This window comes from Sminthopsis crassicaudata, chromosome 5, assembly GCF_048593235.1.
Source record: "Sminthopsis crassicaudata isolate SCR6 chromosome 5, ASM4859323v1, whole genome shotgun sequence".
Taxonomy (NCBI): domain Eukaryota; kingdom Metazoa; phylum Chordata; class Mammalia; order Dasyuromorphia; family Dasyuridae; genus Sminthopsis; species Sminthopsis crassicaudata.
The window spans coordinates 97,720,819-97,745,671 of NC_133621.1; the positions used below are offsets into that span (position 1 = coordinate 97,720,819).

At 33.7% G+C, this 24,853-nt stretch overlaps 1 protein-coding gene across 1 annotated transcript in view; it reads left to right on the forward strand.

Annotated features, from left to right (window-relative positions):
* TPK1 (thiamin pyrophosphokinase 1) overlaps window positions 1–24,761 on the forward strand; it is a 431,745-nt gene extending 406,984 nt beyond the window's left edge. The window contains exon 9 of the mRNA XM_074267641.1: window positions 23,048–24,761. Within this exon, the coding sequence (XP_074123742.1) occupies window positions 23,048–23,178 (131 nt within the window). The 3' untranslated portion in view covers window positions 23,179–24,761. The remainder of the gene's footprint in view (window positions 1–23,047) is intronic.
* Window positions 24,762–24,853: the final 92 nt, after the last annotated feature.

Here is a 24,853-nt window from a genome sequence, read left to right on the forward strand (position 1 = left end):
AAAACAAAACAAAACAAAAAAACACTAGTCTGGCTGCAGTATGATGGCCTAGAATTGCTAAAGACTAAAGTTCCATTAGGAGACTATTGCAATAATCTAAGTGAGAAGATGCTGAGGGCCTGGCAAAAACTTTGTAAGTAGAAAAGAAGTGTGTGAGGTAAATATTGCAAGATTTGTCACCTGCTTGGATAGACAAGGTAAGGAAGAGTGAGCTGTTCAGGATATTGCCAACATTATGACCCTGGATATCTGAAATAAATGGCAAGTTCAGCTTGCCTGGATGTTTCAGCAGCTGCCTGCCTCCTAGTTGGCAATTGGTCTATAACTAGTCATACCAAATCTAAGCTTGGGAGCAAGGAAGCTGGGGCCATGGCATAGCTTTCAACATGGCCGCTACCACCCCAAGGATTTTAGGGAGGTGGTAACAGCGTTTTTACCAACTGGCACATGCTGCCTCCTTATCCTCAGGGTGCCTTGTTCTATAGGGCAGGTAGAGGCTGAAAGATCTTAGAAATAAAGTACTGATGAGAATTGGATGGCTCACAATTCCATTGCAAACCTCTTGATCACTACCCTTAACCCCTTTGGAGTTAACACTTCAAAGGAACATTCCTGTTTGGGCTCTAGTTTCTCTAAGTAAATGTTGAAATGCAGAGATTCAATTTATATCCCTTTGATATGTTCAAACTCTTAAAATCTTATAGGCTGTTTTTAGTGGATATGTGTGTGTCCCAGGTTTGAAGAGAGAGAGAAAATGCATTGTATTTGGACTGATTTACAGGATAATAGTCTATGTCAGTGGTTCTAACAAGAACTAAATGGCTCTAATCTTCCCCTGTGGCAGAAAGAATTTCTCTTATTTTTTTGTATAGGAAGATTCTTTGCTTTTGTCTCATTCTCTCATAACCATAGTTCATTGTTTTTACTTTCGTCTTTTACTTTTTAATTTATCTTACTTTATTCTCTTTATATACTTAGCATATAAAGCTCAGAAATCATCTAATCCCTTCATTTTACAGATAGGAAAACTGAGGCATAGGATTTCAAATTACTTTTCCAAGGTCACACGGATAGTATCAGAGACAAAATTGAACCCAGAATCTATAACTCTGGAGGCACCACCTTGTACCATTCTGAAAAGCTATGTCTTCACAGGCAAATTGACTTCAATGGATTTATCTGTCACAAAATCTTCCCTCCAAAAAAAAAAGTTCGTGCTTTTTAGAAATTTACTCTTTTTCAGTGAATAAGCATTTATCACCTACTGTGTACTGCTCATTATTAAAGTATTTCATTTCCAAAACCAAAAACAGACAACTATTAGATAATCATAGTGACAAATATAACCATTGCTATGTTTGTATGCCGTTGACCCTCACCCAACCATTTCTCTTCCCTTTTAAAGCCCAACTACCATGTTATGTTTCCTTTACTTGTGACAATTATATGAATAATTTATGAAAAAGAGGAGCATCCTTTGTCTTCAGACTAAATCATTGTGCCCTAGATCTCTACTGCTCATGTTCTGAATTAAAAAAACAAGTAAGAAAAAGCTGAGATTTTTAAGGATCTTTTCTTTTACTCCTCATTTATTGGTTTTTGGACAGACTTCTTCCACCTTCTCCACATCTACCTTTTTTTTTTTTTCCCAAATGTCCAGGGGAACAAGTTCTGTCTTCTTTTTCTAATATATCACAGCTCTTCTCCATGGGCCATAAAGTGAGCAGGTTCAATAGCAGGGAAATGAGGAGAAGAAGTGAAATTTCTTGGGAAAAGGGGGAAATGGATTGTTATAATAGAAATAACATTGAACTAAGAGGGAAGAATTCTGTTCCCTTATCCATACACAATGAGGGCATTGGATTAGATAAGGTCCATTTCATCTTAATAAGTCAATGTTGATTAAAATTCAGTATTAAATTTGACTTGCCTAAGGGAACAGGGGTTCAAAATTTGAAAATGGAATGAAATTCAATGTCTTAGTCATGAGTTCGGAATCTTTCCCTTATTCTTAAGGGAATATCTCTATACAGTTATCTTTTATTCCAAAAAAAATTAGTTTTATTCTAAATCAGAGCTTAAAACAAAATTATCACCCAAGAATAAAAGTGGTAGAGACTAATTCATTCCCCTCATTTTACAAATAAGAAGCCTGAGAACCAGACAGGGTACTTCAGCCAAGTTTACCTGGCTGGTTAGAGGCAAAGCGGGTGCTTGAACCCAGGTCTCATGACTTATGATCCTCTTTTTATAGCATAAAGGTACCAAGTTGCCTTCATCCAATGTCTGATTCTGTGATCTTACTAGTTTAAAAAAAACTGATAGTCAACTGGCCCTTAGGATGCTTCGGCTGATACTAATCAGTCTTAAAAGACACTAACTTGTAAACATGAATGCCAATAAATTGAATTAAAATTGAAGTCAAATAAGGCCCCAAGAACTATTAGCAGTTCTTTTTAGGACACTCCTTCCTAGGTATTTTTCACCAAGGGTCCAAACTATTTATCACAAGTTTGTTTTGATGAGCATGGAATTAGAAAAATAATGGGGGGAAATGGTTTTAAGGGACATTTCTTTAAGGTTATATTGAGCCCTGAATAAATCACCTTTTTCCCCTCTAAGGAAGCAATCTATCTAAAGACCTAGACTGATCATCTAGATTACTATCCATCTCTCCTTAGACTGAAACTGATAGATTTCTTTGTGTCAAATACTCCTGCTTCTCTTCCTTTGTCATTATAATATTCCCTGTCATATTGTAACATGTGTTCCTAACATGTATTTTTGCCATTGCAATTTCCAAATCCTACACCGATAAAATCTTAAATGGTCTTCGTCCTGTCTCTTGTAATCATAAAATAGTGCATTACTATTTTAAAAGGGTTTTCACATTCATACACCAGAATTTACCTTGTTCAATGACACCCTTATGATAATCACCCTGTGAGAAGTATGAAACAAGAGACTTATGCTCTCCAAAGGTATTTGCTGCAGTGTTAGAGGAGAACCAAAGCAGAATCTTTTAGGAAGGACTTGGAAATGGATGATATTTTGTTCGTTGCATTTTGTCCTAAGACACTGCAGAGCCCCCAAAAGAGTTTGTAATCACTTAAAAGAAATTTGCTTGTCCACACATAGAAGACAAACCAAATGGATGAAGAATTCTTATTGCCCAGATTTCAACAACCATTTGGATGTATAAGCTATAGAACTTGTACAGTAGTGTTTATAACTCTTACATTCAGGACAGATGGACAGTGAAGTGAATCCAGAAGTGAAAAGTGGGCTGCATGGTTCAGTAAATCTAAACTGACATTTTAATAGCATTGTCATATGGCAATGAGATCTGAAGCACTTCCTCCAAAGGACCTGAAGATGAACATCATGCAGAGAAAATGGAAAGGCACATAGTGGGTCTAAGCAGTGTGCAACCTATGTGCAATGAGGAACTCTGAAGAAGTACAAAAAAATAAAGGTTATCATCAACAAATTTTATGGCAAGAGCAGAGGATAACAACAATAATAAGTTAACATTTATATAGTGCCTACTATGTGCCAGGTATGCTAAGAGCATATATCTTATCATATATGTATCATTTAATCATTTATAAATGTATCAGTGGACAGCCAGAATAAGAACCTAAAAGTTCTTAATTAAAAAAAAAAAAAAAAAAAAGGCAAGAATGAGAATGAGTCAGCCAGGATGGATAGACTTTGATCTTCATTATTAAAATGAACTACATCACTGAGGCAAAAGGTCTATTTTGGCATTTGAATATTAGGCAGGTTTTGTTTTAGAATAATAATGCCATCCCACAGAATAGATCCTGAATGTTTATCAAATGAATAAATGAATAAAATATTCCCATAAATTAGGCAGGTCTAATATTTTTGTATTTCCCTTTTATTGATGAAAAATGTGAGATTTAGGTTAAATGATTTGCCTAAGTTCACAAGTTATTTTGGCCTAAGTCCTAAGCAGTTTCCACCATGAAGCATTGGCTCTCTGCTCATTTCACTCTTCATGAGATTCCTTTGTCTATTAAATGATCCAGAATTTTTTCTACCCATAACAATAATGGTACAATTGAGAGAAATAATCAATTATTACCTCCATTATACAGATGAGAAAACAAGTGGCTCACCCAGAGACAGAGATGGTAAAGAATCTACAATGGGATTATAAATTAGGTGTTCTTATTTTAGGGTCACCATTTTTTCCAGTATTTTACAATGTGTTTTTATCCCATCCATCTGAAATCTTACTCATTCTTCTTTGGTGGATTCTTACCTATATTGTGTCTTCTAATCTCAAATATTCTATAGGGATTTAACCTGGGCTCTTTTCTCATTTTTTTCCATACAACTTCACTTGATAATTTTATTCCTGGAGTGGATTTAATTATCATCTCTATGCTGATGATTCTCTAAGCTAACTGTCCAGCTCTAACCTCTCTGCTGACCATCAGTTTCACACCTCCAACTATCTTCCTGCCATCTTAGACTGCATGTCTAGTAGATCCATTAAACTCAGCATATCCAAAACTAAACTAATTTTCTTACTGTCCTCTGCCAGAATCTTTGGACTCCACCTTTGCAACATTTCCCCAGTATGACTTCTTTCTTCTGACACTGTCCCCAATTGGTGCAGGCCCTCGTTACTTCCTGTCTGGACTATTAAAATAGCTTGTTTGTGAACTGTCTGCCTCAAATCTCTCCCCACTCCCATCCACCCTCAATTCAGCTGCCAAAGTGACTTTCCTAACTTTCAGGTCCAATAGTGAACTCCCCATTCATTCAACAAACTCTACTGCTTTCTATTGCCTCCAAGATTCAATCTTTTAAGACATAGATTACTCATACTTTCTAGCTTTATTTCACCTTACTTCCTGCCATACACCTTTGAATCTAAAGGCACTGTACTTCCTTTTTTGTCTCAAATAAGACACTCCATCTCTGGGCATTTTCTCTCTCTGTCCCTGTTTTTGGAATGTTCTCCCTCATCAAGTTCCAACTAAAATCCTATCTTCTATAAAACCCTTTCTCAAACCCTCTTAATTCTAGGCCCTTCATTTTTTATCCTGTATATAGTTTGTGCAAATTTGTTTGCTTCATTTTCCATCATACTGATGGTCTCTGGTAACATGAACCTCATTTAATTTTTTTTGTGTCCTCACCACTTAACATTTTGCCTGGCATGTAGTAGGTACTTAATAAATCTTTATTGACTATGTCACTATAGCACATGAGTTTAGGAATTATTACTAAGTCTGTGACCAAACATCTTTTTAAATAGACAAAAGTTGATCATGGCATATGTGAAATTATTCATCACTATAAAGGACATATAGAAACTGACTCATCATATTTAAAGTTTGAGTACTTTCAAAGTCATTGAAACTAGGAGACATGTACAAGGAAAATATGAGAGAATAGCACATAGGAGCGTGCATGCTTTTAATATTAGTACTCAAATATACATTGTTTATATGAAACACTGTGTGAGGCAAACCTATTTAATTATATGCAAAGAAATCATATGACCATGAATTGAAGAACTTTGTAATATTTACTCTGAGGAAAAGAAGACCCACAGAGGAAAAAGGGACCCACAATCAAGAGATTCAGATATTTGAAAGGTTAAAATATTGAATGTGGACTTGTTCTGCTTTATCCTTAGAAGACTGAATGAAAATTATATATAGAGAGATTTTGACACCATAAAGAAGAAATTTTTAACAAAAATGGTTGAGCTACAGGCAATCAATTGCCCTGTTAAAAATTTAATGTCTTTTCCTGCATAGTGTAGCATTATAGTAATTTAGTGGTGCATTAAGCCTTTCTACATTTGAGGGTCATGAGCCTACATCATCTGGTCTGGTTGGTGGGTAGGGTACAATAGGGTGCAATCATGATGAATATGTGGGTCTTTCATTTCAGCCATTCTAGGTAGAGAATGATCTTTGTTTCTGTTGAGCACAGTTTTTAGCAAATATGTAAGAATAATAGGTGATAGGATCAAACTCCTACAGTTTGTCAAGATGAATCTTAGGCTATTTCTATAAGAATAAATCAAAGGCTTGAACATATGTTTGTGTGCTTATTTGAAAAAAAATAAGGAAGCTAAGAATCATTAAAACAACTAAGATTAACTCAAACATAAAAAATAATCAAAGTGAATATCTTCCACTGATGCAAGTTGCACCCCTTTCTCACTTTATTTACTATAATTGAGTTCCTTTAACCCTCCAATCTTCATCCCCCCCAAAAAAAAAATCAAGTGGTCACCCAGCTTCTGGTGATGTGTTTCTCTGAACTCAGTTGTACTAATTTAGTATTTTTTATTGTTTCTGTACTTTTACCCTTTGAAGCTTGATTTGAATTGCCAAAGTTTGTTCTCAACTAGCTTGGTCTTGGAGAGCTTAGGGTCACTTCTGTGCCAAGAGGATGGGACATTGGCAGAAAGGAGATAAGAAATACATAATATCTAGACCATAATAAACCTTCAGAGGAATGTTTAATGGAGTTTTAGCTTTTGTAATTCCCAGTAAATAATGCTAAATTGAAATTTACACCTGCTGTTTGGGTATAACCAAGTCTTAATCTGTTAGTAATTACACTATTTAGAAATTGGGAAAAAATATTTCTCTATGATAATATTGGAAACTGGAACAAAAGAAAAAAATTAACTTTCAAAGGCCATGCATCTAGCAATAGGACATTAGAAGAGAAGGCAAAGGGGGACAATCAGTTTTGATTTGGGCATGTTGACTTTTCGATGACCTCCTATTAGAAGGTGGTCATTAAACAATATCAGATGTTACCAAGAGATCAAAAATGAGGATTGAGAAAAGGCTATCTTATTTGGTGATTAAATTAAATAATTGGAATGCAGTATTCTTGGAGTCATGAAGTTGCTTTAAAGTAGAAGTATCCACCTTAGGATCACTATTCAATCACCTATGACATGCAGTGACCAGCACCTTGAGATTCAGGGTTGAATTCACCTAGTCATTCATTTGTTCAATGACATATGAAATTCATTGGCATTCCTCTCAGTTTGGGGTGGGGAGAAGGTACTAATCTTTCCCCCTCACAAAAAGAGTTTCAAGCCACACATTCAGGAAAGAGGAAGAACATAATAAAAGAAAAAATCGTCTCTGCCAAACTCAGTGGCCAAATCCTTTTGCCATCATGGAAACCAAGGGATTGCCCCAGAATTGCAAAGTCTTCCATTCCTAAGCATATGTGTCTCTGTCACTGTTCCAGGAGACATCATCTTTAGCTCTATTAGATAGAGAAGAAAAAAATGGAGGAGCAGGGGAATTAAAGTGACTTAATCAAGAAAGCCAAGGTGGGTAGTAGTAGAATCAGGCTTTAAACCTCTCTTATTACAAAATAAGGTGCTAATATAGGTGCAAAAAGAAAAAAGAGTCAAAATGCAGAAACTCAGTGTAGATTCAACCAGGAAAGGTTTCCTGGAGAAACTGTAAATGTAATTTAACTTCAAATTAATAAGTGAAAAAACCTTCCTGGATATATAATAAACATGCTTAGGCAGAGAGAACAGATTTGGGCAAGGAAGAATGAAAATAGGGGGATGCAGATTCCAGGCACTGGAAACAAAAGAATAAGCAAAAATCAAAGGTAGTTTATTTTCAATAATAGACTTCATTGTGATATTCATAGAGTATATTGCTAACTGCTCCCAATATAAAACACCTTCACCATTTATCAATAGGAAAAAAATGAGGATGAAAACAGATCTTGATGATATATATACTTAAAATGAAATATATGAAGAACAAGCAAACTTCTGTTTTATGATCCTGTGAACAAAGACTAAGGCAATGGTTTATTGCCTCTGATACCAACAAATCAGATCTATTAATATCAATAAACATGATCTAAATCAGATGCTGCCTTTCCAAAAAGACAGGGGGTCAGATTGTCAGGAAGAAATATACCTTCTAAAAGAAATGCTAAATGATTTTACATGCCCTGCTTGATGGCAAATATCTATTTTCACTCCTATGTTATATTACTTATCTATTGCGGCCATAAGGAGTCACAATGACCACTAAAATTGAATTGTTCTTTTAAAATAGCTAAGTTTAAGCTATATTTATGTATCTATTTGCAACACTATGGATGCTTATTATAATCTGTGCAGTGATATACATTTTTAGGATGTTTATTTTTGCGTGCACCTATTTGCATGCATAAGCAACAGAGAATAACAATATGAAATAAAGTATGAAAGATGAATCAAGAGAAAATATTTCACTGACAATTTCATTAATATAAAAATGGAATTAATGCTAGTGATCTTAGTGGAAATGCTTCTGGCTGTCCCAAACAGATGGCAAGTTGGGCTGAATAGCCAGAAAAACCCTCATAAAGTAGTGGTTCATAACCTGTTTTATATATTTTTTGATAATTATTTCAATATAATTGGTTCACGTAATAATCCATGGTATTTTATTTTACTTAAAACCATTATTCTGAGGAGTACATAGACTTTACCAGACTGCCCAAAAGGTCCATAATGTACAAAAGAGTTAAGAATCTCTGCCACAGGGGCTGAGTGTGCAGGTTTATTTCATATTTGCTGCAGTGCTTTAAACAGGAGTACCAAATTATAAGAAACATATATTTGGAGGTTGGGTTTCTAATATCCCCTCCCATATTAGATTTCACCCAAAGAAAGTTAATGAAAATGACTAAACTAATGCACTATGAATACAGGAGAGCTCTAGAAGGTTAGTTAAAATCTGAAAATGCCAAAGTTATAGCCATCTACTATATAATTGAAAAAACTAAAATTCTGGATATTGCCCAAGGTTATATAATTACTAAGTATTTGCAGTTTTCCCATTCTTATTATTGTAAAATTCTCATTGACTTGGGTGACCTGCAATCTTTCAACTTGTATTTTGGCGAAAGGAAAGAGGAAAGAGAATTTCAAATATTATGATGAATAAAAGAGAAACAAAATAATTTTAAAGAAAGCCAAGCTTCATTCCTGTACATTCATTTAATGTTCCTCTTATCAATCAACCAATAAATAATTGATAAATACCTACTATGTGCCAGACACTATGTTTAGACTATAAAAAACAGCAGAATCCCTATCCACAAGGAGCACATCTGCAATGTCCATACTGCCAAAGGGTATGTATATTACATAGGCTTACTCATTTTTAATATGTTCTAATAGAACAAACCAAGTCTCCTGCTTCACCACCTGTAATCATTATAAGCCAGTCACATATGAATGTTATTGTTTTTTATCAGTATGCCTTTTTTCTTAAAAAGTAGTTTAAATAGCACTTATTGCATCAATGGAAATATGAAAAGAGTCTACTAATTGTCCTATATATTAGAGCTACTAAACGAAAAGAAATAATAAAGTTTGTGTTTGGTTTAAAAAGCTTGAACATTTGATGGTAATCATGGAGGACATTTTCTAACTGGTGTAATTGGCTTTGATTCCTCTAAATAATAGTCTTCAATTGGACTAATTGTTTTTCGGACATCGAGCTGAGTCACAACATGGGGTAGAGAATAAAAAGTAAGAATAATTGAACATCAGAAGCTTTCTGATGACTTCTAGCTCCACTCCAAGGGCATGGAAACTGACTTCTCAGAAGGATAAAGATAAATGCAGCCACTTTTCAAAGAGAAGTATAATAGCCCATCTTCAGTCACCTGAGTTCAAAAAAAAGATTAGTTGTCAGGAGAAAGAGGTGATGAGTGCTCACCTTGTGAGGTGTCGTTAGCAGATCACTTTTTCCAGGGAGAAGCAGAGTAAAAACATGCCACTTTTTATAGATAAGGCTGGATTTAAAAAAAAACAAAAAAAAACACAACAGTATTTCTCAGTAATTCATGGCATGCATAACAATGAATAGGAAAAGTTTTTTCTTATCATTTCCACATTGACACTAAGAAAACCTAGGAGATAACAGGATAACTTTCAGAGCTCCTTAAAGACTCTGAGTGTTCTGTAAGGCTGCATGTCCTTGGAGAGTCATAGCATTATGACAGGGTCCCCCTTCCTCTAAGGTGGGGCATTTTACCACCGCCATTCTTTTCCTGTATGCTGACATGGAGTAAGTGTAATACATATTTCATAGGCTAAAAATCTTTCTGGTTTTGGTGTATATTTTTGTTGATCTTTATGTCATGAAAGTCCTATGAAACTTTGTCTTTTTAGTGATAAACCCAAGTTATTCAGTCTATTTCACAATATTATCAATATAGAAGTGGAAATGGCTTTAAAAGTCATAACTCAGTTCTTTGACACATCAGGACATTGAGGCACATGGGTTAAGTGACTTACTCAAGATCTTATTGTGATCATTTGTATTTGAACCCAGGTTGTCTGACTTTAAATACAGCACTCTTTCCATTATTCCAGTAATCAAATCAATAATACCACTGGTTCTAGAAATGGGATGGGGATTGACTGTACTATGGATCACCATTCTAGTGATTCTTCCAGATACTTTACACCACTTTACTATATATCTTCCCCTATTAAAACGTAATCGCTTTAAGGGTAAGAACTGTATCACTCTTTGTATTTAAATCTACTTTGTCATCATAATTCTATGCTCTAATGCATCTAACTGAGTAAAAACTCAATGAATATTTTTCATTTCATTTCCCCTGTTTCTCAATGCAGATTTGAATAACAACAGAAGTAGTAGATAGTTCTACAGATTCATTTGTGGAAAAGAGGAGCTTATGAGGGCAATTCAGGATTAGTTGACTGGCACCAGAAACTACTAAGAGTTAATCTTATGGAGCTTGAATTTAGTGTACAAACTAAATTATGCACAGAAAAGGTGTTTCATGCAACATATCACTGGAGGCTGTTTAAAAAAAGGGTTCCTTTGTAAATCCATAGAGGATAAACTTACACCCTAATGAATACTTTTAGTCCTCTGCAAAGTCAGTTTATCTAACTGTGAATAGTCCATATAACAATAAATACAGAAATAGTCGCATATGCCAGAAACATTTCTATCTGAATCTGACTGAAAAAAGAGATGATTAATAACAAAATTTATAAAGCATTTTAAGACTTAAAGATATATATATGTATAAAAGCATATTTAATATTGAAGTTAATAAAATAAATTATTTTAGTTATTCTGTTCAATAACTCTGCAATATAGGTAGCTAGAGATTATCTTGATTTTACAACTGAGAAAACAGGAGATTTATGTGTCTTGTATGGGGGCACTCAAGCAATGATTATTCTGAAATCATGCTGAATTTCAGAGTCTAAAATAGATTTCATTGACAATATCGACATGTTTTTTGCATTTGGTGTTTGAGTGATCTTTTCCAAATTTCAGGTTAAATTTTCTCAATTTTTCAGGATTGAGGACAAATATCACACATTATTTCCTTTGCATCCCTCATAGAACGGATCTCAGTGTTCATGATGCAGAAAATGCTCAGATAATTGACAATTATTCACATCCACATTTATTTCAAATTCCTTTACATTAGCATGTATAAGTCACAGTTTTAATGTTTTTCTTTAGCATCTATATAGTAAAAGTTAAGAGAAGATTAAGTAAAAACAATTAGCTGGATTATTAATTCAATTTTTTTCAAATAAAATAAGTGTCATTATTTAATGAAACTTTCTTGCTTCACTTATCTGGATCATTTTATTTATCTTCATTATCTCATTTATATATAAAGTTTCTTAAACTAGTCTGTCTATTGAAAAAACTTTTAATAAATCTTCCAAGTTTGAATAGAGTTAATTCTATAAGATATATATATATATATATACATATATATATGAAAAGAAAATATATTCTCTATCTATCCTAACCAAAACTATTGTCCCCAAGAAATCCCTTGAAAGTTTAAAAGCTTTTTTTTTTTTTTTTTTTTTTTTTTGGCGGGGGCAGGGGGGGGCCTGTTCAAGTAAAATGCAAATCAGATTTTTTTTCCAGGAGTGTTGCCATTCAGCTACTATTTATTAAGTGCCTTTTGCACCATATGATAAGTGTTGGGAAAATAAAGCTCTTGCTCATAAAATGAATGCATGCTACTTGAAAAGATAATTAAACAAAAATTAATACAGTTAGAGGAAGATCCCCACCATCTATATAGGACACTATGTTTAGGAGTTGGCACTTAAAAGAAAATATCTTCTAGTCCTAAATCCTATGAACTTTGGAAACTTATGTTCCTTCTCAGAGACAGAAAATTATGACCTCCATACTGTAAGCAGTTTCTTTCCAACCTTAACAAGCTTCTATATGAGATCACTTTAATTCCCAGGATATAAGCCATGCTCCATGATGGAGTCCTTGAGAATTTTCAAAAAAAGGGTTTTAAATGCTCGCCTGTGTGCTATAACAAGCAAGTTCATCAGATTCCAACTCTTCAGCTGACAGATCAAAATTTAAAACAAATAATCCAATTTATCAATCTATCAATTTGTCTCAGTCTTTTTTTTCCTTTTTTAAAAAAACATAACTGAGAGATTCTCCAGTCTTCCAATAGTAAAACTGAATACTGATTAGCAATCTTTGATATTGTTGCAATTAAGAGAAAATTTTCTGTTTCAAAATGAGTCTCAATGTTAGGTATGAGAAGATAATCTGAATGGCGCAAGTATTTGCATCCACAGACAAATTTGTCTTTGCTACAGGATAGGATGGTATGATTGAAAGGACAGTGAATTCAGACAATATGGTTGCAAGACCAACTCTGATGCTTACTGTGTTTTTGATTAAAAAACTTAAGTCTTTTCAAACTTCAAATTCTGACATTTTCTATAAAGTATAATTCAAAAGGAGAATTGGAAAGTGCTCTGATGTTTTTTCAGTCATCCATACATGTGCACAGCTCTTACTGTGTATTCTAGATAAGCCAGGCAGAAGCCTGTGATTTCATTCCTTATCCAAACAGTGAGCATAGTTCTTTGGTCATCTCATTCTTCATCTCTAGTACATCATTTCTCTGTAGTTAGTCTCGGAAATTATGATTGGTCATTGCACTCATCAATGTTCCGAAGCTTTTCAGCATTCTTTTTTCATGACAATAATGTGGTCGTTATGTAAATTATTCTGAGTTTCACTCATTTTATTATGCATCACTTTACAAAAATCTTCTGGTTTCTCTTAATTCTTCATATTTATCATTTCTTATGCTGTCCCATAATATTCCTATTCTAGATTTTGTCTAACCGTATCTAATTTTTAGGCCCTTTCATCTCCAGTTCTTTACTATAATAAGAATACTACAATAAGGGGCAGCCAGGTGGCACAATGAATTAAGTGCTAGGCCTGGAGTCAGGAAGGATTCATCTTTCTGAGTTCACGTCTGGCCTCATATACTTATTTGCTGTATGACCCTGTGCAAATCACTTAATCCTGTTTTCCTCAGTTTCTTCATCTGTAAAATGAGCTAAAGAAAATGGCAAACCAATATCTATGGCAAAAAAAAATCCTAAAAGGGGTCATAGAAAGTTGAACACAATTGAAAAATGACTAAACAATAACGATTTTTTTTCATATATGGATTCTTTTTTTCCCCTTTTAATCTTTTTAGGACATCCTCTACAGCAGAGGGTATAGTTAAATGAATGTGGGTGTATCAAAAATTATAAGTTGTTTCCTAGAATTTGGACCATTTTACCAAGCTTTTACCAACAATACATTAATGTTTCTGTTTTTCTACAGTCTCTACAACATTTGTCATTTTGATCTTTGCCAATCTGATGGGTGTCAGATAGATCATCAGTGTTGGTTTAATTTTCATCTCTCTTATCAAATTAGAGCATTCTTTCATATATATTTGTTTGTAGTTAAATTGCCTATTCATCTTTGACAACCCAGACAGGTTCTTTATCAAAAAGAGAAGGTATGAATAGTTGCCTTATATTCTTTACTATACCCCTACAAATTATATTTATCCATTAAAAAAACTAGATCAGATACATTCTATATGAATGGAGCCTTCCTACAACAAAGTTCTCTTTCTTTCCCCTAAATTTCTATTTCATCCATTTTCTGTATTATTCATTTCACATTTATCATACCTGAATCTTTTACATGGAAGATCTGTAATTTTATCAGCATGAAGAATTTTCCATGTAGGAATTCTGTCCTGTGTTTATGATTTAATAGATAAGTCATAGGAATGACTTTTGATAAATAGAAATTGAGGAACTTACTCACAGTCACACAATTATAGTAAGTGTCAGAGACAAGTATTGAACCCAAATCTTTGGGATTCTAAATCCAATATTCCATTCCCTAAACCACATTACCCCTGAGACTTAACATAATCTGCTGTTTCCTTAGCTAACTTGTTCAGGGTGTTCATCAGTCTCTAAACTTTGAGGTCTGGAACCATAACTCATAAACTTTTAATTGTCATAAAGATCTCAGGAATAAGGTCTGTATGATCGCTACAGAAGCTTCAGATATGCCCCAAACCAAACATTTAAATAGGACATTGGAATATACCTAGTGATAGATTTACTCAGCAAGTAAATATGTTCTATCTCCTGCTATGGTATTCCCTCAAATGACTTAAGTGAAACGATAGCATCCAAATTCACAGAGACAGAATGTTAAACTGAAGCTAAAATAAAATTTCTCTCAGAATAGAATATCAGTGTGGGATAGCAAAAAACAAAACAAACAAACAAAAAAAAACAAACACTAGACTTGATATCATATGAGCTAGGTTCAAGGCTAAGCCAAAATCCTACTTTTTCCTTATAATCCATTAAGCATCAGAAATTTATGTAAACCCTTTTTGTCCCTCTTTATTTTCAACCATGGATTGCATAAGTATAGCAAGAGTGTAAACTATAATGTCCATTCCTCTGCACTACACCTACCTTCCCAAAATTAGTCATACGCCTACAAAACTCCCATTCTAATTCTTCTTAGCTTTCAGTTTTACAAAAGTCCACTCTGGCCTTTGAAGATAACATCAATGGTAACAACAGCTTAATCTACCTACTTAACTATTTTATGTATGTATGTACATAAATATATATACATATATTTTTATTTCCATTTTTGGTAAGGAGCATTTCCTTACAGACTCTTTAAACTCTCTGTTCCATGAAGCAAATATCTAGAAAGATGGATGGAAATTTGATTTATGTACTAATGATAATTTATCACATGACAACAGTAATATAAAGTGGTTCAATGATGCTTAAATCTTAGAATCTGAAATTTTCCTAGATCACAGAGTTGGACTTAAGAAAAGATATGCTCCAATTTTTTGAGCTAATCTGTAGTAGTAGCCTAATGAGCTAATCAACCTGAATTTGCATTTCATTGACACCTGTCCACCAAATTGAGACATCTGGTCAATTTATTCTAATCTAACTGCAGGTCACAAGCTATAAGCATACAAAGCATTTTTATCAAGAAAAAAAAATCAATGTAGAACTTCCTCTTCCTTTTCATAAACAAAATATTTTGACACCATCACATTTTATAAAGACTATTTCACAAAATTATGCAAATTGGTTCCATTACAAATTTATTATATAATCTCCATTAGGAGCTAAATGGTTCACTGGATAAGAGTGTTGGAGCTGAAGTCCGGAAGACACATCTTCTTGAGTTCAAATCTGACCTCCAATACTTACTTTCTGTGTCAGCTAAGCAAGTCACTTGGCCCATTTTTGCCTCAGTTTCCTCATCTATAAAGTGAGCTGGAGAAGCTAATGGAAAAACCACTCAGATACTTTTATCAAAAAAACCCCAAATGGAGCCTTGAAGAATCAGACCTGACAAACAATAACACTCACCACTGACCTCTTACTGCTTATATAGCAACTCCTATTCTTCTCTGCTCCCTCATGTAGCCTCCTTCACTCCTCTCCATCTCATTAATCTACAAAAAAATCAAAAACATCCTTGGTTGTATGCATCCATACTGTATGGATTCTTGATTCTTCTTCCTCAGATTCCCTTTGGCATTTTGTACTCTAAGATTCCTTTTTTTTTTTTTTTTTTTTTTTTTCTTCTCATATTCAGTTTCTTTCTTCTCTTTCCTGAAGGTTTGCAAATTCTCTTCCTCTTCCTTAAAAAAAGTTTATCCTTGACCCTACTGTTTCCTTGTTATTATTTTGTTATTGATAATTAATTTTCTCTCTTTTGTAACTAAAATCCTAGAAAGGTTCACCCACATCATCTCACCTCTGTTCTTTGAATTTATTTAAATTTATTGTTCTATTAAATTTGTTTAATAAAATTATTATAATAATTCAGTAAATTTATCCCTTTCAGACTCTGCTGAACTAAATCCCAATCTTCTCCTTAGTTCTCATGCTTTTGGATCCCTCCAAATCTTTTGATACAATTGGCCATCCTTGATAACCTCTCCTCCCAAATATATGACATCTTGGTCATCATTTCTGGATTATCACTTTCCATCCTTTCACCCTACATTGGGCTCTTTTTTTGATTCCCTTTTTCAATCTATCATCCACTCTGAAGATTTCAATGATTAAATCCATGAAGGTGATGGCATGAACTTAAAGGGGGTTCTACCTATATTGTTATTAGTTCTATATTATGTATCTTTTTAATCACCCTAGTTAAGAAGTTGGTTGCATAGAAAAATAGCTTTATTTAATGATTCATGAATTTATAGATCATTGTTTTAAACATCTCTAAACTCCACCATAAAGTTTATTTAATGTGGTTTCTTTAGGTAAAGGTAAAACACTCCCTCTAGTGGCACAGAAGAGAACAACAATCAGCTTTCCTTTTACAATACTTTAAGATTTAAAAGTGGAAAAAGACATTAGAACTCATTTTTTCTAATTCTCTTATTTTGTAAATAAGAGAAATGATTTTCAGTGAGGTTGTTACTTCCCCAGTTTCAACCACATGATAGTAGTGAAAGGCGGGAACTGAACCTATAGTTCATATTCTTTCTCTCATACTATACTTATACAGATTAAGAAATGGAAGGGACTGTAGAAGCCAACTAGTATATCTATTTTGATTTGCAGATGAGGAAACTGATATCTAAAGAGATTAATTGGCTCTCCCTGGGTTACATTACTACAGTTATACCTTCCACATCTTAGTGTCCCTCAATCCAGGAATCTCCTGTAAAATATGTTTTGGCTTAGCAACTTTTTTCTGCCAGATTTTTCAAGCTATCATACCGTACAAGTCTGAATTATTATTAAAATATATTGTTAAAATAATACTAAAACATAAAATATATCGATATTATACTATACATGTTGTATGTTTTTCTGAGTTTCTAAATTATTTCTGTGTAATCTGCTGACCATTGCATTTCTTCTGAGGTTTCTGCAAAACTCCCCTGAAATTCCCACTTAATTTCATATGCCAACCCAAAATATATTGAAACCGCAATGGGAAAAGTTGCAAACTTCCTGTAATTAACTGTACTAACTGCTTTTGGTGTCTTCCTGACCACAAGAATTCAACAAATTCTCCAATGTGCCATTTAAGAATTTAGTGAGTACACATTTAATGGCCATCTACTTTGTGCGATTCACTATTCTAATTTAGGAGTTATAAGCTTTCAAGCCATATAAGTAATGGTTAATATTTTTCTTTGACATTATGCCAAGACATAATAATAACATCTTATAATCTGTATCCATAAACCAAACAATTACCACTGCACAATGAAAATCAGCCAATTATTTATTAAAACATTTAAACGTAGGGAGGTTTCTATTGGTTTTGAATAGATGACAATGGCCTTCCAATCTCACTGATATTAAGTTGTGAGAGTAATAAGTTATCTCTAAGATGCTAGGAGTTACAAAAGTCATCTAGTCTAAACTTTGCCAGAAGCAGAAAATCCTCTACAATCATTGATCCATGATCTGACTGTAATGGGAGACCTCCAATGATGAATAATTCATGTTTCATTTCTTTCTCTTTTTTGACAATTTATATTGCTATGAAGCTTTTCTTTACTTGTGGTGAAATTTGCCTTCCCATCAATTATATGCAATGGTCCCAATTCCATTTTCTGGGGCTAAGAATAAGTTTTAGTCTTTTATAAAACTAGCCTTGACTCTGTTTCTTTTCACTAATCTAACCCTCCTCTCTGCTCCCTGGTAAGGACTATGACAAAGACTTAGTTTTGAATCTCCACACCATCCTAGTTAAATACCTTTAGGACTTCTCCAGCTCATCCTTTCTAAATGAAACATGGTACCCAAAACTCCAAGATCAACAGTCAAAGTGACATGCTGTTGCCCTGACCCAGATAGAAGAAATAAGTTCAGTTGACTCATTAAAAGATTATCCAGTTTAGATTAAGTAATCTGTTTTCTTCCACTCTAAATGCTAATCTCCAGTTTTAACAGTTAGGGAAACTAAGGCTGAGAATGATTTGTCTTAGGACATACAGATGGTAAGTAGCAGAACTAAGCTTGTAATATCAGTACCAGGATTCTCACCAGTTTGTCACAGGTTCACAGCCATTTTAACTAGCCAATAAGAGAATTAGTGCTGGTTACATATTTTAAAAAATAACAAGGTGAGATTTCTATTTCATTATCTAGTTCTCAAAGATTGAAAATTAGAAGTCAAAATTTTTTTACTTTAATTTTACTTTTCAAATCAGTTAATTGAAATCTCAGACCTCTGATAGAATATTGGAGAAGGTGTGAAGAATGTTTACACTTTTAGCACCATTTATATATTTTTTTAAGTATATGCATAACGAAAATATAAAAACCTAGCTTCAGGAGGACTTGCAAGTGTTGGCTTTTCTCCCTTCCTAGAAGAGGCACTAAAATGGAAAAGGAAAGGGTGGCCTAGAATAGCACATTAATTCTCACTTCTCTCTTACCACTCTTCTGTTTAAATTCTAATTCTCTCAAGAGTGTGGAAACAATATTTGAGGAGCTGAAGAAGAGAAAACAAAGAACTTAAGTGACTACAATTGAAAAATGAATCAAAATAGAAAATGGAAGATGTTTTGATTCAAGTGATGATGATGATGATAAAGATAACAATATCTGTTGTATTTACCTCACAGACATATTGTGAAAATCAGACATTATAGTTATAAAGTGCTTTTCATATCTTGATGTGCTATTTCTATATGCTACAAGCATGTTTCCAAAATATTTTTCTCATATGTAAGCTCTATAAACATTATATAAAATAATATAAATGAAATAAACATCATATAATATAATAGTTTCTTCTCCTAGAGATTTTGATGGCAGAGGTATTCTTGCTATATGAACTACATATAGTTTTATAGGTTTAGGAAAAATATTTTAACCTCATACAGAATTTCTGGCTTAAAAGAGTCCTAATGGAATAAGCAGCCCAACCTATGCCTAACCAAAAAATTGTTCTACAATCTAATATCCACCTTTTTTACCTGACCACTTCTCAGCAGATAGAGAGATTTGTCCTCAGACACTTACTAGCTTGGAGAACCCTGAGAAAGTAAATTAACCCTGCTTGTTTCAGTTTCCTCATCTGTAAAATGAGCTGGAGAAGGAAATGGCAGACTAATCCAGTAGTTTTACCAAGAAAACCCAAATGGGGTCACAAAGAGTTATAAACAACTGAAGAACAAAATTCGAAGTTTGATCTGCCCTTTGGTAGCCCTTTCATCTTTGAATCATTCTTATTGTTAAGAAATTTGAGCGAAAATGAGTGAACTTTATAGTTATCCTTATCATTTCTTATCATTTGAGCCTCACAACAACCCTGTGAGGTAGATGTTATTATGATTCCCATTTTGTACTTTTAAATTTGAGCAAAATGAGGCTGAGAGAGGCTACCAAAATGATTTGCTGGAAGTCACAAAACTTGCCATTGATTGAGAGTGAATCTGAAGTCAGATCTTCCTGTTTCTGAGTCAAGTATTCTGAGCCACTCCATCACAAACTAAGATCTACCTCTTTTCCACTAGGTAAACAGCATTCATTACTCAGTTTTGACCCTTGTAGTCTAGCTAAACAAATCTAATTCAACTTTCACACAACAACTCTTTAAATGTTTGAAGAAGCCACCACATGCTATCCTTCCTTCCATGTCTTTTCTTCTCCAAGCTAAATATCCCCTAGTCTTGATATAACATTATTCTGGGCCCTTCACCATCCTGAATACCTTTCTCTGGGCATCTCATCTTATTTGTGTCTCTCCTAATTGTGCTACCCATAACTAAATGCTATAATTCAGAGACAGTCTGAATAAGGTAAAGTAAAAGAACTCAAAAACCCATTTGGGTTTTCTTGGTAAAGCTACTGGAGTCTCCTTCTTACCACTTACTGACTCAGTTAACCATCTAAGTAAAAAACTCAAAGCATCAAGTTTTTAATATAAAGATTTTATTAAATCAAAGTACTTAAGATTTGAGGTTTGAGAATAAAGTAATCCAAACCTAATAATGCAAGTCAGCAGTGTAAAAGCAAGAACATGGAATGCTTATCTGCTTCAGAGTGAATAAATAAGATCTTAAAGCTGTTTAACTTCTCTTTAGAACACAGAATAGGCCTAACATATAATTAATCATCGATTATTTGATTATAAAGAATAATTTAATAAATATATGTTCTTCTTCTGTTTATTATCCCCCTTCGCTGCTTCTTTAATCATATATGACTCTTTGTGACTCTATGGACCATATTGTCCATAGGGTTTTCTTGACAAAGACCGTGGGATGGTTTGACTTTGCCTTCTCCAGTGGATTAGGGCAAGGAGGGTTAAATGACTTGCCCAGCTAACACATGTCTGAAGTCAGATTTGAACTCAGAATGATGAATCTTCCTGATTTTAGGGCCAGTGTTCTATCCACTGTGCCATTAAGGGGCCACTTAATAACAGCTAACCCTGTTGTAGAACAGCACTATTAACAATTGAGTTATTTTAATCTTAGACCCAGGTCCTAGATAATTTCCTTCTGCATAAGGTTAAAAATGCTTACAAAAATCTTTAAAAAGAAAGTGGGGGCTCAGTTATTAGTTCTCTGATCTTACGGCAATTGCTGTGGATACAAATCAAAGATATGAATTATATTAACACAAGTAAGTAAGGGAAAGATCTAGAATGATTTGATAGATTTAAATTTAAAAAATTATTTGTGAGGCTAATTTATTGGCATTTTGATTCTTGCAATAAATCTTTCAAGAGACCCTCACTTCTCCTCCTCCAAATTCTCCCTTGGTGAAGCTCTCATGGCTTAATCACCAGATTTATATATTCAGTCCCTCATGTTACCTACCCTGAGTTCAATTCCTTCTCAATTGTCTACTTAACATTTACCTTTACTCAAACTGAACAAACTTGACATCTTTCTCCTAAACTTCCACTATGGTTAATGTCCTTATTTCTTTACAGAGTACCATCTTTCTTCTAGCTCAGTTTAACCACTTCAGAACCTCATTGATACTTAGGTAAAATGAGTGAAAAGGACAGGTGGATGATATAAAAGAGATGTAATGCAATGAATAGAATATTGGATCTAGAATCAAGATGATCCACATTCAGCCTCAGATATTTACTAGCTATGTGCCTTTTGGACAAATCACTTAATCTCTGTCTTTGGTTTATCATCAATGAAATGGGATCAATAACGAACCTACTTTCTACCTCTCAGGTTTGTTGTAAGGTAAAATAAAATAATATTACTAAAGTAACCTTAAAACACCAAGTAAAACTTAAAATCTATAAATTCTAGGAATCTTATTAGTGAGAGAAAGGGAAGAGTCAATGACAACTCCATGTTAATGAGCCTGAGTGACTAAGAATTTCAATTAGGAGAAATATTGTAGAGTTTGTTTTTATCAAGGTACAACCTATTTGAGATCAGGCAAGGATTCTTAACCTTAAGTCTGAACTTTTTTTCTTAGTATTTTGATAATCTCTATTTCAATATAATTGGTTTTCTTTATAAGACAATGAATTTTACTTTATACACTTACATTTATACATTAATTATATTCTTCTTAGAAGGAATCCACCGAATTCATCAGACTGCTTTTCATGAATCTTACTTATATGACTTTGATTAATAACTTTTATGAAACCAAAAAAATTTCCTGTCATGGCATCCCTGTTAGTATTATGTTTGACACTTCATGTTTAACATCATTTTAAAAGGACTTATAAAAAATTACCAATTATTAGAATGACTAATTGAAAGATAGTTGATAACAAGTAAATAGACTTGATATCAGGATGGAACTGAGTTCATATTAACCACTAACATTTACTGGGTGTATGTGTCTAAACAAGGTATTATCCACCGTACATGGTATTTTATCTTGTGTCTTCATGCCTTTGCCCAAGCTGTCTTTTCTCACATCTATTTCTTAGAATATCTACCTTCCGTCAAGCTGAAGCTCCATTGCTGAAAACACATTCTTTACAAGTCACTTTCTGAGTCTCATTAGTGATTTTTCCCTATACCATACCAAATCAATGTGTATTTATTTGCATAATTTATAACTATGTTCTCATTTACATGCATGTCAAAGTTGAATATATGCTCTGGAAGGCAGAAATTATTTTCATTAATGCCTTTGTCTTTCTAGCCCCCAGCACACATAGTGCCTAGTGCATAGAAGGTGCTTAATAAATATTGAATTGCATTAACCTTTTTGAAACATGATTTCCTCATCTGCAAAAATCAGGGTAATTCCTTTTAGTACTTACTTTATAGGGTTCTTCATGGTGGATAGAATGGGCTAGAATAAAGAACATTCATAATTCTTGAGTTCAAATCTAGCCTCATATACTAACTGTATCTGACCAAGTCACTTAACCCTGTTTGCCTCAATTTCCTCATCTGTAAAATGAGCTAGAGAAAGGAATGATAGACCACTCCAATATCTTTGTTAAGAAAACCCCTAATGGGGTCAGGAAGCAATTGATCAACAAAAGGGTAATGATAATTAAATGAGATAATGTATGCTATAAAACTATACAAATATTAACTGTTAATTATAAATATATAATATAAAAATAAATTATATTTAACTCCTTTTCCTTTTCTCCTTTACTTACAGCCAATGATGTGCTAATGTTTGGAACCCTAGTCAGCACTTCAAATACCTATGATGGGTCTGGAATTGTGACTGTGGAAACAGACCATCCACTCATCTGGACCATGGGCGTCAAAAATGAACACAGAATATGACATTTCAAACTCCATCGCTGCCTTACCTAATCTGCTCACGACTGAGATGAGAACAGTAATATAAACCATGAAGGGGAATGAGGGCTAAGGGTATTTTTTTGGTTGTTTTTGTTTTTTTAATAATTGTTTTCATCTGATTTGGGATATTACATTTTAATGTAGAGATTCTTTTAAAGTAGAGATTCTAATTTTTTTGAACAAAAGGAAAAATTAATAGCTAGTTAAATTTGGATCAGTCTTTTCTAAAATTCAGATCTGAATAATTCCAGTAAAATTCACCAATCCCTTCTGCTTATCTTCCCAACAACAGTCTTCCTTTTGAAGCTCCCCCAAAATTCCTCACTTTCAGGTCCTACCCCAAAGCCTCCAACAAAGTACATTACTATTATCTGCTTCCCACTTAACACACTGGACTAAGTTAAAAAGTCTTAAAAGCAGAACTTTGCATTTTATGCTTCTTGCAAAAACCTATTATTTCATTCTTCTCCAATCATTTATAAGTGCTCATTACTATCATTATTATCCTCATTACTATCCATAAAAATAGAGCAAAATTCAATGATTTAAAGTATTACATCATAACTGCCAACTAAATGCACACAGAGTCAGTGAGACTCATCTTCCTGAGATCACATTTGATCTCAGACACTTTACCAGCTGTGGGACCCTGGACAAATCACTTATTTCCCCCCGCTTCAGTTTCTTCATCTGTATAATGAGATAGTTTAGGAAATAGCTAACCACTTCAGTATCTTTGCCAAGAAAACTCCAAAATGAGATCATAGTCAGTTTCAACTGACAAACAACTAAAAATTACATCAGAATTCTCCAAGTCATTGGCAAGAAGACAGAGAACTGGGAAATGTTATCAAAGAAAATAGTGTCTATCAGGGGAGACAATCTTACTAACTTTAATCATTCCTTGTTGACATCTAGTTTTTTAATCTATGAATATCCATTATCCTATTGGGATTTCTATTCAAAAAAATTCAAATTGCAGTTAGTAATATGATTATTTTGACAGACTTTTAATAGGAAAGATGAATAGGAACAAAAAAGGTTTGGGGGGATTTCTTATCACCCTCCTAGGGAACAATTTTAGTCTTTAAATGAAAAATTATGTCCAAGTTCCAAGAAGCTCAAGTTCTGCACTCTCTTAAGAATATGTGAGCAAATCTAAACTATGATTACCTCTTCTCAGATCACAAGCCTGATGTACTGAAAAGTTGTTAAAGTTTCTTTTGTAGGGAGGCAATACTTCTTATTTCCTCATCACTATAATGTTTAACTGGGCATTGATATACAATGCTCAATTCATTTTGTGGTAGGAATTTAATTTTTCTAAGAAAAGGAATCATAGCTTTCTGTTGTGGGTGCTAGCATTTGCCCTCTTTTTAGTTCAGAAGGGACAATGGGAAGAGCAGCAGGCCTGCCTAGTGGAGAGTCTGAAAGAATGAACTAGCTCAAAATTCGGCCCTCAAAACACTAAGAATGATCTTCAATGAAAGTTTTTACACAGTAACATTTACTGCTGAAAAGTAATTGTCAAATATCACTGTCAAATAAAAATTTTTATTCACAAATGTTTATTGTGTTTAAATGAATATCCGTCGTCCAGTTATCCATAAAAACTTGTCATATGCCAGTTCTATATGAAGATTGTTGTCATATTGAC